Source organism: Castanea sativa, chromosome 3, assembly GCF_040712315.1.
Source record: "Castanea sativa cultivar Marrone di Chiusa Pesio chromosome 3, ASM4071231v1".
In the NCBI taxonomy this organism is placed as follows: domain Eukaryota; kingdom Viridiplantae; phylum Streptophyta; class Magnoliopsida; order Fagales; family Fagaceae; genus Castanea; species Castanea sativa.
In genome coordinates, this window is record NC_134015.1 from 44116370 (window position 1) to 44132460 (window position 16091).

At 36.7% G+C, this 16091-nt stretch overlaps 2 protein-coding genes across 2 annotated transcripts; one reads left to right on the forward strand and one right to left on the reverse strand.

The window, feature by feature from the left end:
* LOC142626974 (D-cysteine desulfhydrase 2, mitochondrial) lies at positions 1-6769 on the forward strand. Its single transcript, XM_075800745.1, has 7 exons — positions 1-105; positions 849-1175; positions 1831-1873; positions 2005-2349; positions 2873-3002; positions 4904-5080; positions 6273-6769. Exons 1-7 carry the CDS (start codon positions 19-21, stop codon positions 6514-6516), a joined length of 1353 nt encoding a protein of 450 aa, XP_075656860.1. The 5' UTR covers positions 1-18; the 3' UTR covers positions 6517-6769.
* An 852-nt stretch (positions 6770-7621) lies between these two features.
* Positions 7622-13148, reverse strand: LOC142629012 (uncharacterized). The gene is made up of 6 exons (XM_075803017.1): positions 12642-13148; positions 11951-12458; positions 10276-11596; positions 9854-10011; positions 7757-9435; positions 7622-7642 (listed from the first exon to the last, which is right to left on the reverse strand). Exons 1-6 carry the CDS (start codon positions 13146-13148, stop codon positions 7622-7624), a joined length of 4194 nt encoding a protein of 1397 aa, XP_075659132.1.
* Positions 13149-16091: the final 2943 nt, after the last annotated feature.

The window sequence follows — 16091 nt, forward strand, 5'->3', positions numbered from 1 at the left end:
CCTGTTTCCTGATATGAAATGAAGCTCCAGGGTTTATCTAGTAGAGACGCCATTACGGCCATGAAAAATGGGTTTCACTCAGCCCAGCTCTTGAAAACAACTCAGGTTCTCTCTCTCGCTCTCTCTCAATTCCCTGAGTGCTTCTAATAATGTTTCTTATGTAAGTTATATTGCAAGTCCAAGTCCATGTCCTGCTTCACTGCTAGTCTTTGTTAGAATGATTATATATGTGTGTTTATGTTCCATTTCTCTACAGAAAATTTCAGCAAATTTTGCAGTTTCTGATGTATTTTAAACCTCGAAATTTTCGTGAATTCGTAAATATATATATATATATATATATATATACACACACACATATTAGTCACTATATGATTAATGTATCCAGTGGTCCCTAACATATGTGGCCGACCCGACTCGACTGACTAATTTGTTGAGGATTCATAGCTGACCAAAATTTTTGAGACCAAGGCTTTGTTGTTGGAATATGTTCTAAACTCCGCTTATTATAAAATAGGAAAATTATGAAATCAATAAAGGATGCAATGGTGGGAGTCTTAGGACACTATCGACTATGGTTCAGACTTCAGAAACGAGAGCTTTTTAAGTTTGTGTGACTTTGTTTTGTTTTGTTTTTGGTACTAATGGTTCTTCAATTTGGGTAATAGAAATTGTTGTAATTTTTTTTTTTTGGGTTCACAAAGACATTGTTGTCTTAGATGCATTGTTTTAGTTAAGCTGTATTACTAGTTACAACACTGCAAATTTGTCTTTAATTGATTTAGATATATGTGGGTTTCACAGAATTTACGCTTTTAGTTGATCAATTTTTCCCCCCTCATTCCCAGGGTCTTGCAAAAGTGAAACTGAGCAGTGAAGAATTCGCGTCTAAATTACTTGATAGAAGATGGGCATTGCCCGGCCCTGATACAAAAATTCACCAAATAATGCTTTCTCAATCACAAGTGCGAGATAGAGGTGGACCATTTGGTAACATATCCATGTTAAACAATACTCAACCGTCCTTTGGTGATGACATGATCACAAAGAATGATCAAAACTCATCCTTCTATATTGTGAGGGATGATTTGTTGCATCCATTTGTAAATGGAAATAAAGCTAGAAAATTGGATGGACTGCTTCCTCTCATTGAAGATCATTCAGTGACTGATGTGGTATGATCATATACTTTATATTCTTTTGAATATAAGATTGCAATTGTGTGTCAAAAATACCTTAAAAAAAAAAAACTGAAATAGAGGCCCTTCCTTGGTTTCCATTAGTGATCTTCCTTATTGGCTTCTAAAAGTGTATTACTCTTTTATTGATACCTATACATAATGAGAAAACTTAACTTGTGGAGTTGTGATATGACCCATTGTTATTTCTTGGACTTACACGCATAATTAGGATAACCAGATGATAATATGTTGGATATTAGTATCTGTGCTCTATATTGATAGAGAGCCAGCCAGAACAATGTGTGATATGTTTCAGTGAGTTATGTGGAGCAGATGTTTTAGGCATTTTCTCATTTTGAGCTTTTGCAATTCCTTCTTGATAAGTAAACTTTTGCATTTCCTTAGATGGATATGCCATTGCATCTAGAGCAGGTGGTTGTCTGAGTCTATTGGTTCTTGCCATAGAAATCTTCCTGAGTGGTGAACCATAGGAGGAACCTTTCCCTATTCTTTCTTCTTCTTCTTCTTCTTCTTCTTCTTCTTTTCTTGCCATGGACAATGTCATATTTAATACCAAATAATATCTTCCTTACCTCTAGGAACTATCAACTCTCAAGACCAAATAACATTCAACTGGAACATTTTCTAGGTTACTTGTGGAGGTTGTCAAAGTGCACATGCAGCAGCTGTTGGTAGGAAATTTCTTGCTGCAGTTACATTTGTGTACACACACACACACACACACACAGAAAGTTTTTCACTTCATTTAGTAGAACAGCTATAAAAGGGGTTGTTTCTCATGAGCAATTTGCATATCTTGCAGCTGTCTCGTGTGCAGAGAGAGGACGTAAGTCACATTTGCTTCTACGAGGGGAGCAGCCCGAAATTCTGACAGGCTATAACCTGATTTCAACAATGTATGGGAATGTCACCTATGTTCCAAGATCTCTATATGCCAATAGGGAAATAATGCTGCAAACCCATGCTAATCATTTGGTGTCAGGCAATAGTGGTCATGTTGTATGGTTCAATGATATTTTTGAATCTTCCTTTACAACTCAGACTTCTAGTTCTTTTGTGCAAATGGATGCTAATAGAAGTGCTGAAAACTCTCCAAGAAAGGTTGCAATTCTCAATGAAGGTGCAGGGGATGCTGCAGCATTACTAGGTAAATGTTGTGGATTTTCATATAAAGGAAGCTTTGTATTTATGTTTGCATGTGTACATATTTCCATGTCCTTTTGAGGATAAATTTTTCTTTCTTATTGTCTTGGCAGTGTAATGGCTTGATGTGGGTGGGTTTAGCATAAGAGCATTATTGTGCAGGCCCCTAAGATTTACACTAATGATTTTATTTTATTTTTATATGCCACATTGCATATTCATTTATGCATTTTCTTCTTACTGCATTCCTGTTTGAAGATTTGGTATTACTTTCAGTTTATTATTTGCCTTGACACCTTTTGCTCAATATTATAGTACTTGATGGTATTGACTTTGATTGAAGGCCAAGGCTGTCAGTTGATGATTTAATGGATGAATATCCTTTTTATAAAGCTAACTTGGATTACATTAAACTATGCTTTTATGTATCCCTAACTTTTTTGTTTATATGAATTGGCTCTTGTATTACTCATTTGGTGCTGATTGATTGCTACAATTGCTTTACTAAAAATGATTTCTTCGAATAGGTGTCATTCGCCTTGTGTGGTACTTATCCCAAAGTCATTTACTTGGAAAAGAGAGAGCCATGAGATTTGTTGTAGATGCTGGTACTGGGACAACTGCTGTTGGTTTAGGACTTGGAGCCCTATGTTTCGGGTGTGTTCCATATTTACTTTATTTTCTTTTGGTTTAAATTACTAAATATTTGAATGATTGCTTTACTTTCTGATGTGGAACACAATAGGAAATAGGAAATAGAAGAGAAACAAAAAGAACAATAGAACAAATCCTAGGCTTCACCACCTAGAATCTGCCTGCAAACCCTAGGCATCACCACCAAACAGAGAGAACAAGGGAGGAGACATATTCTCTGCTCATCATAATTATTTTTATTCAAATTCAAATTCGACTATTCCTTCACGATTACAAGAGCACTATTTTAATAGGGTTTAGGGAGTACACCGATATGGAAATGCCTAATCAAATCCCTTAAAACCCTAAACATTAAAAACTAAATTAGAAAATAATTTCAAATTAAAAAATAATTTCAAATTAAAAAATAATTTCAAATTTAGAAACAAAATCTTAAATGAATTTGATTTTAATGCTCCCTACATCATACTCCTCTGGTTGGAGAAAACTTGACCTTGAGTTATAAAGTGGAGAATGATCATATATGGGTGTAAATTGATGGAGGTGATTTTTACAATACAATTAAGGAGGCATGAAATAAATATAAGTAGAGTTGTTACATAGTATAATGTGAAATATAGCCTTACAATAAACCGTAGTAGAGATGATGCGGAAAAATCATTGTATATTTAGAAGCTTCTCTTTTGGTCGGATACCATTGCAAGATTTTCTGTAATTACCCGATTGTTGAGTAAATAGTACATGTAAATTGTTTTAGGTAGGGTATCTTAGGGTTTTAGAGGAAATAATAGGGAGAAAGTGCATATTGTGGTGTGCTAGTTGAGGTAAGTAACCTTTATCTTGATTGATTATATATTTGCTTATTCAACTGTATTTACAATTGTAACAATTTTGTACTTACAATTTTATACTACTTAAAGAATAAAGAAACATCATAAATGTATTTAAATTTTACTATATATGACTTTTATATGTATTTGAATAAGATATGTATTTGTTTGAATTATGATTTTATACTTTGAATCTCTACTACCCAACAAATGAGGGTTTATTCATTGGTATTGATACTGGTTTCATTTGGGGCATCACGAACCTATTGTGTTTTTGGACCCGGCTAACGGGGGATATATATTGGCACAAAACTAGTTTCATCTAAACCCAATGCCTAGTCATAGGGATATAGCATGACTATAGTCATAAAAGATTGTTAAGATTATGAATCTGTTTGAGTGTTTGGACTATTTTATGTCCATGAAACTTCTTATGTTTTCTTTTTTTGGAACCCATAGATTATATTATAACTTTTGGTATATGTGAAATATTTGATCTTATGTACAATGTATTATTTTGTTGATCTATATGCTTGTTTTAGCTAGTTAGGATTTGGTTACTTAATGAGTTGTCAACTCACCCCCTCTTTCCCCCTCGACAATGATGGATCATTCCCATTCGATTGACACCTTTGGGCACCACCTAGGATTTTTTAACTCAACAGGTTCGAGTCCTTCTCACCCAAGGGAGTTGATGCAGAACCAAAGCTTGGACTTTTAGCTTTTATTTCTGATTTTATTTCCTTCCTTTTGTGTTACCCTTTATTTTGGATTTGCATTTTTATTATTTTCTTTGGTAGTAGTTGACTCCATTATGCATTTATGGCTGTATTTTGGGAGCCTATTTTAGGAGGCTCATCAAACATTTTTCAGTATTGCATTTTGAATAATAAAAATATTTCAGAGATTTTGCCTAATCGTGTAGTGTTTGGTGGTGAAGCCTAAGGTTTTGTACTTCTTTCTCTTAAATTTAGTGTTCCATATACTTGTTCTACACCACTTTCTCATGTGAATTAGTTTTTATTGAAGTACACTATGGCTGGCATTGTAACTGCTTTTATTGCTTCCTGTCAGGCTCCCTTGGGAGGTAACTGCTATAATGCTGGCTGATACAGTTGATGGGTACAAACAACAGGAGAGACGCTTGGTTTCTGATTTCAAGAGGTGTTTTGGTTTTCATCTTATTGACCACGGCTTAAATGAAGTAGATCATGGAATAGTGAAGTGGGTAGAACGTTGCCATCCAAGAAAGTAATCTGTTATTTCCTTCTCTGATTTTATTGTTAACATCATTTTCAATTGAACATGCGTATATTCTCCATGCTTTCTTTTTTTTACATGAACTAGTCCTTGTGCATAGGAGGCCAGCAATTAAACTAATTTAAATGGGAATTTTTTTTCTTAAGAATCTTGATTTTATATTTTCAAAAAATAATTAAGACATGGCAGGAAGAAATTTGTTCCTTTTCCATGTGTCTCCACTGAAACTTAATACCGGTCATAACGAAAGGTTTTTTTTTTTTTTTTCCAAATCAAAAAATAGGAAGAGCCTTACAATCCAAGAGTAAGGACTTAAGAAGTATGTTTCCATTTTGTTGAAAGGAGAGAAGACTAGTGTAACATGCTGAAGTCAGTTTTTTTTAGATTTCAGTCATATTTGTAAGGGTGAGTCATAGCTATTAATGACTGTATCAGGAATAGGTGTTGCCATTGGCTAGCACCTGGCTTCCAGTACGCCATACCTCTTATTTAATATTGCTATGTGCTTCTCTTATTGGTAGTCTGAAGCAGAACTAAGACTGAATGTAACTGGAAGGGGATATAGGCATGCTAAGAAAAGCTGATAGATTTATGAGGCATCTACAAATCAAAGTATAAATTCATAAGAAATAAGAGATAAATTTGGTATCTGAATAAAACAATAGGGAAAATTTAGCCATTACAAATACTTATTTCAATGAGGGTTGATCATTCAACACCATTTGGCATGGGATGGGATCTTGCAATGATTTTGGTTTTGGCATGCCATATTATCTAGTGATACTGTTACTTATCAAAAAAAAAAAACTATCTAGTGATACTGTTGCAATATTTATTCCAAATGGCAAATACTTACCAATTAACTGTAACCCACTTTAGAATTATTGATATGTCTTTATTTGGGTAGTGTTCTGCACTAGTTTCAGCAGAAATGGAAACAACAAAATATGAGCTTGTTGAAACAGGGGGGATGAGAATGTTCAAGGAACTAAAACTGAAAAAAATTGAGCTTGAGGAATTTTTTTATTATCTGATGACGCAAACATTTCAATTGGGAACATCTGATATCTATATCAATATGTTGCATAAAATTACTCCAATCTTTTCTTCTTCTGTTTTTCCCTGCATTTGTTTGGCTTACTAAACTCAACTCAACTCTCTCTCTCTCTCTCTCTCTCTCTAGGTTTGGCAAGGTATTGGATGGGGAAGTAGAAGCCTGCCAACAAATTGCACAGCAAACTGGTATTCTGGTGGATCCCATGTATACTTTAGCTGCATGGGAAATGGCAACACTTCTAAGTGAAAAGGAAGCAAAAGAGGCTGTAAAAGTGGTTATGCTCCATACTGGGGGCACGCTGGGCATGTTTGGATTAGCACAGAGGTACAGACCTTACTTCCATGCACTCAAGGATGGATTGTCGGTTTAAATTAAAGAAGATAGCAAACAATTAATTTTATACACCACAACCGTAGGCATTATTTTCTCCATTTGAACTTTCCATTGCTCTCTGGTAAGTGTGGGGAAAAAAAAAACTGTTATTATTATGTAGTGTAATTCAGCTGTTGTTTTCCTGTGTGTGCGCGTCAGTGTATTACATTAGTTTGCTGCCCATTCTTGACATTTGTTTTTATCTTGCTTTGTTTAGTGTAACATCAGTGTATTCCTCTAGGCTTTTGCCATGAACGTGGTTTGCAAGTAATTACTTTCATCTGTAAAGATTAGTCTTGACTCAAATGGTTCATGGTTGGAGGAAAAGAAAAATATACAGTTTGCTTGACAGTCCCAAAATGTAACCTGAGCAGAATTAGTTATGGAACTCATAACAAAGAGATTAATAAAATAAAATAAAAACATAGTTTTGATGACAACCAAGATTGATGCTGGAATGCTTATAAGTGTGAGCCAACTGAGCTTGATGGTGCCCCTAATTCTATGAGTCATCGAATGATAGATTTTGATTTGACCTAAAAAATAAAATCAATTGGTATTTTGGCGTTATGATAAAGAGTGTATCATGAAGTGGTTTGTACAGGTTAAAATTCAGGCCTAAAAAATAAAATCAATTGATATTTTGGTGGTTGTTACAAGTTAAAATTCAGACCTAAAAAATAAAATCAATTGATATTTTGGCGGTTGTTACAAGTTAAAATTCAGACTTAAAAAATAAAACTAATTGATGTCTTGACTTTATGGCAAAAGGTGTACCATGAAGCCGTCAAATCAATTGGTATTTTGGTGTCATCTGTGGACTGACACGTGGATTGTGTAAGGTAACTACTGGTGGTTCAAATTGTACATACGAACAAGCTTGGACCAAATTGAGAATAAACTGACTACTGGTGTTTCACGTTAATCCTATTCCTACACTTCGATTGTTGGCTGGGATGTGATTGTTGCTCCTCAGTTTTGGGCTGTGCATATTCTAAAGTCAACCCAGACCTGAACATATAACCTGGCCCACGATCAGCTGCTGACTCCACGGCCTCTTTTTTTTTTTTTTTTTTTGAGAAAGAAGACTTTTATTAAGAAGACTAAAGAGCGGCCAAATCAGCCTGAACAAAAGGTAAGGTGCAAGATGGAATATCCTCCATTCACACCGTAAAACTGTGTGTTGTCAAAGCTAGCCTAGCTAAACTGTGAGCAACTTTATTACTATCTCTCTTTACCTGAGAGTATAACAATTGTGAATAAAAATCGGAAAATGAGGACACGTCATTCAATAACTGGGTGTAAGGAGTCAACCCGAATTCCTTGCTTGTTAGGGACTTAACCACCACTGCCAAGTTACCCTCAATAATGGCTCTCTGAAGACCCAACTCACTGCCAAACTCCACAGCCTTACTAGCTGCCATTGCTTCAACTTCCACGGGTTGGTAAGCTTGGTCCAGCTGCTGTATAAGTGAAGCGATAACCTCTCCATGACAGTCCCATACAACAATGCCAATCCCAGATTTGTTGTCCGTAGTGGAAAGTGCTCCATCGTAATTGATCTTGTAGCTGTCAGGTGCAGGTGCAGTCCACAATATCTGATGCGTCGGGCTTGAGCTGAAGCGGTTCAGCTTGAGATTGTTTCTATGAATTTCATTCCAGCTATCTTGTGCCATCTTTAGCAACTCTTTGGTAAGGTAGCAAGGTTGATTCAATCTCAGTTTATTTCGTTGGTTCCATATGCTCCACACCTGAATAACAAACAGTTCCAGCGGCTTCCCATTTTCAAGAACCCAATTGCACAACTCTTTGAAATCTGCAAAACGAATCCTTGAGCGGAAATTCCATCTATCACCTACCCACACCTCATTCAAACTCGTGCAACTCCATAAAGCATGCAAGGTATCCTCAGTTGTATCCTCTGCTTGTAAGGAGCAACGGTCACAACTGGGATTTTGTATGATTGTTCGCCTTACCAGATTTTGCTTAGTTGGAAGTGAGTTTCTACATGCACGCCACAACAGATTTTTATATTTGTTTGGAATTTCCATGGACCAAATGCCCTTCCAAAACTTCTTGTCCTCCTCAGTTGTGCCATCCCCTGAGTTTTCCTCCAAATCTTTTAAGAATTTGTATCCGGACTTGCAAGTGTACTGCCCATTAGCAGTGAAGGGCCAATACAAAACATCTTCTGTTTGGCGATGAGGCAATGGTATCTTTTGAGCAAGTTCCGCTTCAGCTAGTATGAGCACTCCCTTAAGCATTCCAGCATCCCATTTACCGGTAGTATTGTCCATAAGGCAGTCCACGGTGGCATCTTCCATAGATTCAATGATTGGGGATGAAATCAATGGAGGGTGCTTTATGGGCAACCAATGATGCTGCCATATTTTGATGCTCTTTCCATTACCCACCCTGAATCTAGCTCCCAATTGTATCACCTCTCTGCCCTTCAAAATGCTTTTCCAAGCATAGGAACCGGTTGCCGATTCTTTTGCTTCCATGAAAGAATTATTGGGAAAAAATCTTGCCTTAAAAATTCTGTAAAATAGAGTACCTTTATTGTGTAGGAGGCGCCATGCTTGCTTGGCAAGGAGGGAGTCATTGAAAAGAGCAAGTTCTCGAAAGCCCAATCCTCCTTCTAGCTTTGATTTTGTCAACTCCGACCATTTAACCCAATATATTTTTCGCTTGTCACCTCGTTTTCCCCAAAAGAATTTTTTAATCATTGCTTCAATTTCATGGCAAAGGCTCAAGGGTAATTTGAAGCAACCCATGGCATAAGTAGGGATGGCTTGAGCAATAGCTTTGATTAGGACTTCTCTACCGGCTTGAGAAAGGAGCTTCCCCTCCCACCCTTGTAATTTCCTCCACACTCTCTCCTTGATATAGTTAAAGCTTGCTTTCTTTCCCCTTCCTACAAAAGAGGGCAGCCCCAAATACTTCTCATAAGACCTTATTTCATTCACCCCTAACACATTTTTAATCTCCTCTTTAACATCATCTTTTGTGGACTTGCTAAAGAAAAGAGAAGTTTTTTCTTTATTTATTTTTTGCCCCGACACCTCTTCATATTCCGCCAAAATTTTGAGCACGTTTCCACATTCTTGCTAATTTGCCTTACAAAAAAGCAAGCTGTCATCTGCAAAAAATAAGTGGGTTAATTTGGGACCTCTTTTGCATATTGAGAAGCCATTGATCTCCTTTGCCCTTATAGCTCTTTTGATTAAGCCATGTAATCCTTCTGTATATAATAGGAAAAGGAAAGGAGATAGTGGGTCGCCTTGTCTTATGCCTCTTGTTGGATTGATTAGCCCCTTTAGATCACCATTCACCAGAATTGAGTATGAGACTGTACGAACACACTCCATAATCAAACCGATCCACCTTGAGCAGAATCCCATTTTTTCCATCAGCTTCTGAAGATAATTCCATTCCACCCTGTCGTACGCCTTGCTCATGTCTAGTTTTAGCGCCATAAAGCCTGTTTGTCCTGAATTATGATTTTTCATATAGTGCAAAGTCTCAAAAGCTACTAAGATATTATCTGAAATAAGCCTATTCTTTGCAAATGCAGATTGATGCTCAGTTATAAGATCTGGCATGAATTTTTTTAATTTGTTTGCAAGGACTTTTGAAAATATCTTATACAATACATTACATAGACTTATAGGGCGATATTGAGAGACTGAAACAGGATTCTTCACTTTTGGAATTAGAGTGACAAAAGTATGGTTTATTGGGTAAGGTAATTTACCCTGAATTCAGCCAAGCTAGTATTGTGGAAGTTACCTCTCCATTCATAATCTCCCAAAAGTGCTGATAGAATAGTGGTGGCATCCCATCAGGGCCTGATGCTTTTAGGGGTGCCATTTGGTTTAGTGCTTCCTGAATTTCCCACTCCATGAACTCCCCCATTAGCTGTTCATTAATCTCATCCGTGACCAACCTTGGTATAAAGGAGAGAGCACCTTCCTCAATTACTGAATTCCTTGCAGTGAACAATTCTGCAAAATATTCCACAATGATGTCTCCAATCGCTTCCGGTTGCTCTTGCCAGTTCCCCCTTTGATCTTCTATTCCACTAATGGAATTCTTTCTGAATCTCTGAGTTGCTTTGTTGTGGAAAAATTTGGAATTGCTATCCCCATTTTTCAGCCATAACACCTTTGATCTTTGGCACCACATCCGTGTTTCCTTATCCATGAGGTCATGAATTTCGGCTTTCAACTCTCTAAGCCGAGAATTATCTCCCCTCCTCATAGTCTTGGCCTCAATCTTGGCCAACATTTTCTTTTTTTCCTCCAATTCTCGCCTTACACTACCAAATTCATTTTTTCCCCACTCTTCCAAAGCCTTACTACATTTTTCAATTTTTTTCATGGTATCACCGTCCTCCCCATTCCTCCAAACGGCCTTCACAATTTCTCCACATCGAGTGTTAGATAGCCACATCTCCTCAAATCGAAACACTTTCTTCCTGGGTGGAGACTCCAAACCCGTAAGATTGATAAGGAGTGGAGCATGATCTGATGACATACAGCTAAGATGTGACACCCTTGCACCTAGGAATCTCATGAGAAACTCACTATTCCCCAACCCTCTATCCAACCGTTCCCAAACTGAATGACCATCAGTAAAATGCTTACTCCAAGTGAATTTTGATCCCTCGAACCCTAAATCAATGAAACCACATTCGTCAATTACATCTCGAAATTGTTGCATTTGGTTGTGATTTTTCAATGCTCCCCCCAATTTTTCATCTTGTCTATAGATTTCATTGAAATCTCCCGCACAAAGCCATGGACTACCTTCTTTGTTATTCAACCCCCTTAATTTATTCCAAGCCTCCATTCTCCGATGAGTTTCAGGCTCTCTGTAGAATCCAGTAAACCTCCATTCTGACTCCTTATTTTTATCTAGGGTTACATCAATAAAAAATCTATGTGAATCCTCAACAGTTACATGAACATCATTTTTCCAGAATAGCACCAATCCTCCACCTCTCCTCCCACTACAAACCTCCCATTTGTAATCAAAATTTATGCTATGAAGTACTCGTTCTAGCCTAGCTTCGTCTGGCCATGTTTTGGCCAAAAACACGACAGAGGGATCTTTTGCCTAGATAATGTTTCCAAGCTCCTTCTCTGTACGTAGGTTCCCAAGCCCACGACAGTTCCACACTAAGAGATTCATGGCTCCTGGAGGGGCTAATCAACAGCCTCCACCATTTGAGAATAGAATTCAACATCATCCTTCAAAACCTATTTCTTGTTGCAAGGTAATTCATAATGATCTCCTATAGTTGAGAATTTTCGTTTACAAGGACCAAAGGTGTTCTCCTAATCAATCGGCTGTGCTTGCTTGCCTCTGTCCAGCCTTGTCCACGTGCCATTTTTTTTTTGTTGCCCTATTAAACTCATGGTACTCACGTGGCAAAAGAGTAGGGTTGAATGTGTGATCAGCAGGTTTTGCATGAGCCGCCTCCAACAAGTTATTGTAGTTGGAGCATTTACTTGGATTATTGATTGGAATAATTCCAATTGGGACCGTTGGATTCGTTGGACAGCTAGCACCAATAATTCCGTGTTGATTGCTCCCTAAATTATCGACATTGAATTGGTCCGGATTATGAGGGGGTGTGTTATGGTCTTGGTTAATATTTTCAGAGCAACCGCTTCCTAAATGAATAGGTGCCTTAATTGTGTCGGTTTCCTCACTTGAATGAGCATTGAATGTGTTGTCCGCTTTGTCTAGATTCTGCTCCACCGTGACCTCCTCCATGGCTCGTGATCCTCCACCGACTACACCACCACCATCGAATCTGTTTTCAGTGACATAAGACTTTGTGGTTGACCGTTTCTGACTATAAAAGCCTGGAATAGCTACCACACTTCGCTTTGACGGAAAGAATGGTGGTGCACGAAGTGCAGGCCCAAACTACTTTTGCGATTCTGCTAGACTTCCTTCACTATCTATCTAGATCTCACAATCACGGTCCGAATATTCCATTTTGCCGCACCAATAGCAAATATTTGGTAAGCGTTCATATTTGAACGTTACCCAAATTTTTTTTCCTTTATCCATGGACACTACTCGGCCACGACACAGCGGTAAAGATACATCCATCTCTACACGAATCCTCATAAAGTTGTCCCCCTCCGTTTCAGCTGGATCAGTAGAGGGTACAATTTTTCCAACAACTTCACAAATCTTCTCAGCTGCCTTAACATTCATGAATTTGTAGGGGAGTCCATGAACTTGCACCCAAAATTGAGTCTTCACAAATTTCAATTCTTCCATTGCCATACTCTTGTCATATTTCTGCATAATCACCAAGTGCTTATCAAAACACCATGGCTCAACGTTAAGGACCTTCTCTACTTCAAACTCGTTTTCAAAAATGAACAGGATCACATGGTCACCCAAGTTTTTGATCTTAAATCCACTTCTTGAGCGCCATAATGGGGTAAATGTTTTTGCAATGGCTTCCATATTAAGTGCCCGTTTCGTAAGGAATTTTGCTGCTATGATGTGTTCTTTGGAACCAAATTCATCCTCCAAACAGCAACCTGGTCCCTCTCTTTCCGAAAGCGATAATCTTGTCCAGCTTTGTGATAGTTCTTTCATGTCAAAAATTTCTCTAGGCAGTGAAAGAAAAAGAAAAAGAAACCAAAAACAATGTGTTTCCCAATTCCCTTGAAGAAAACCCAACTAGCCAACGAACTAACACTGTTAGATCGTGGAAAACAAAACAACCTTCGAAGAAGGTACGACTATTCTACTGCCTAAGAGGAGTATAGAGAATTTTCTTAGCTACAGATAAACTTATCTAAATCGCTTTATTCTCTATAATGACTCCACGGCCTAAATGGGAAAATACTCATAATTTTAAAATTATGTAGCAAAATATCCATATTTTCAAAGTATTTAGCAAAATGTCTCTTTTTTAACTCAATTTTAACAAAATTGAGTTTCATGTAAAACTTGATATTCTCAAAATCGAGTTTTATTGTTTATTTTTAAGTAGAGTCCGACATTAAGTCTCACTTAAATTTTCAAAAAAATTCAAGTGACAAAATATGCATAAAACTCAATTGCTAATGTTGATTTCTACCTATAACTTAATCTTATTAAAATTAAGTTCTAAAAATAAGGACATTTTGCTAAATATTTTAAAAATTGTGGTATTTTACTATGTAATTTTAAGACTAAGGGTATTTAGAGCATTAGCATCTGGGTATGCAAAAAAAGAAAACTTATTTTGCATCTTCAAACACTATTTATTTTATTAACTTATTTTACAATTCACCCTACATTCCAGTTTTTATTTTTATATACAATCCAATAAAATAATAAAAAATATTATTCTCTCTCTTTTCATCTCACTCACTTTTTCTCTTCACACACAATCCCATACTAAAATAAATTTTTTTTTCAACCTATGAATAGCAAAATTGTATATATGCAACTTTACTATTTATAGGTTGCAAATATTTATAAGTTTAGAAATCCGAATGAAGTGAGTTTTGAGTTACTGGTTGTTAAATAGCAGCGGGGATAAGAGTCCTCTTAACCATTTTAGATCCGAACTCTTGCACAAAAGTATCCCTATGCATCTATGTCACATCGTATGGCAGAAACTGAAAAAAATCATGGTTGCAATAGCTATCTCCAATGATCAATTTTTGGTCCAAAGATTCTGACTCTGTCTAGGTGTGACTGCTATAGTAATGCTACAGCCTTCAAGCACAACTATTTTTGTGTTAATCAATTGTATGCATAATCTCTCTCTCTCTCTCTGTGAGTCAGTAATCAGGAAGGTTAAGAATTAAGAAGTAATATAATATTCACATGGGGTTGCTTCTAAGCATAGTTAATATATATCTAACATTCTTGATGACAGTGTTAAGTTTGATTAAAAACAAGAGTGGGGTTAGCACAAGATATAATTGAAGGTACCTAGAATCTCGTTCCCACCCAGATACGAAAATGCCTATTGTCTAGGAAATCTCTGCTTCTCTCAAGTCTCAACACATGTTGCAATTGTGAAACGATTCGCCACGGTGACAAGACACGACGACATGGGTCCGCATTACGCTCACGCTTTCCCAGATAAGGTTAGTTTCTTGTTAACCCAAAACATATAATGGGGTCACACCCTTACCTGTATCTTGGTTTTGGTTTGGTTATTGGCTAAGTAAAACAAGGATAAAAGCACTCCGGGTAACAAGGAAAAAAGCATTGAGAATGGATGGTCCACCTGTTTCGACTGAACTAGCAATCTAACCAAATGTTTTTCTTACTAGATAAGTACGAATTATGACATTATAATTTGAAAAATAAAATATAAGAAAAGGCATCCCACAGGCCACAACACTATTTACCTCGTCTGCCTTGTCTCATAAAAATAGTGTGGGAATGTTTTTGCGACAAGGGGCCGAAACTTTAGAATAAGGGCTAATTTTGTCAAATAGTATAATTTGAACAAAATTTTAAGAGAATGACATTCTACCAAACTTATTTAATTATGTAATTTTTTGAAATTCGAGTTTGTTAAACTCGAGTTCCAAATAAAACTTGAGTTTACCAAACTTAAATTTTAAATAATATAGCAATTTAATCAAACATAATACTTAAAACTCAAGTTTGGTAAATTCAAGTTCCAAAAAAATGTTATATAATTAAATAATTTTAGTTAGATGCCATTCTCTTATATTTTTCCTAAAATTATTATATTTGGCAAGAAAGGCCAATGGAATAAGCTCAAAATTCTATTTGGATTCTTTAAAGTGTGATTAAATAGAGAAATTCAAGCCCAAAATTCCAATATTCTATGAATAGAGGCTAGTGATATATCGCTAGAACAAAATTAAAGTGCTAACCAACTAAGAGATCGAAAATATGCATAATACACTAAGTCTAAAACTGTTTTCACATACATCATGAGGAGGAATTTGAGAGAGGCGGTGAGGGAGAGAGAGAAAATTCATTGGTACTATTAATTTCACCTTTAAACTTCAAAATGTTGTAAATCTTAAGTGACTAAGATGGCTTTTACTCTGAAGTTGTGGTTTTAGAGGCAAAACATGAATTGGTTGTGTTTGATCTGATTGGGAGTTTTAAATCAAGCTTGGGATGTTCTTAAGGAGTGGTTTTTGGCTAATGGTTGAAGCTTTTGACTACCAAGATGCTAAAATGATATTTTGGTTGAGTTTGCTTTTGTTTGGATAAAATTGGCTTACTTTTAGCACCAATAAGGGAAAGCTTCAACCAAAACTCATTGGTTGCTCTTCCCCACATAATTCAAAGCATTAGAATGCTGCTTTTAGTGGTAGCCAGCCAAGGAGGCCAGCAAGACATTAAAGGCTAAAATGGGCTAGTCAGTAAACTTCAACCACATACAGCATGGGCTGTATATTTTCGGTCAGGTGAAAATTTTGGGTACCAAACCCTTTCCATGAGCTCTAGGTGCTATAAGTGTCCTCAACCCACTTTGTGACATGCATTGCATGGGCCCATGCAAAAGGCCTTAAAAAAATATACTCATACCCTCCAAACCACACTCCCTCA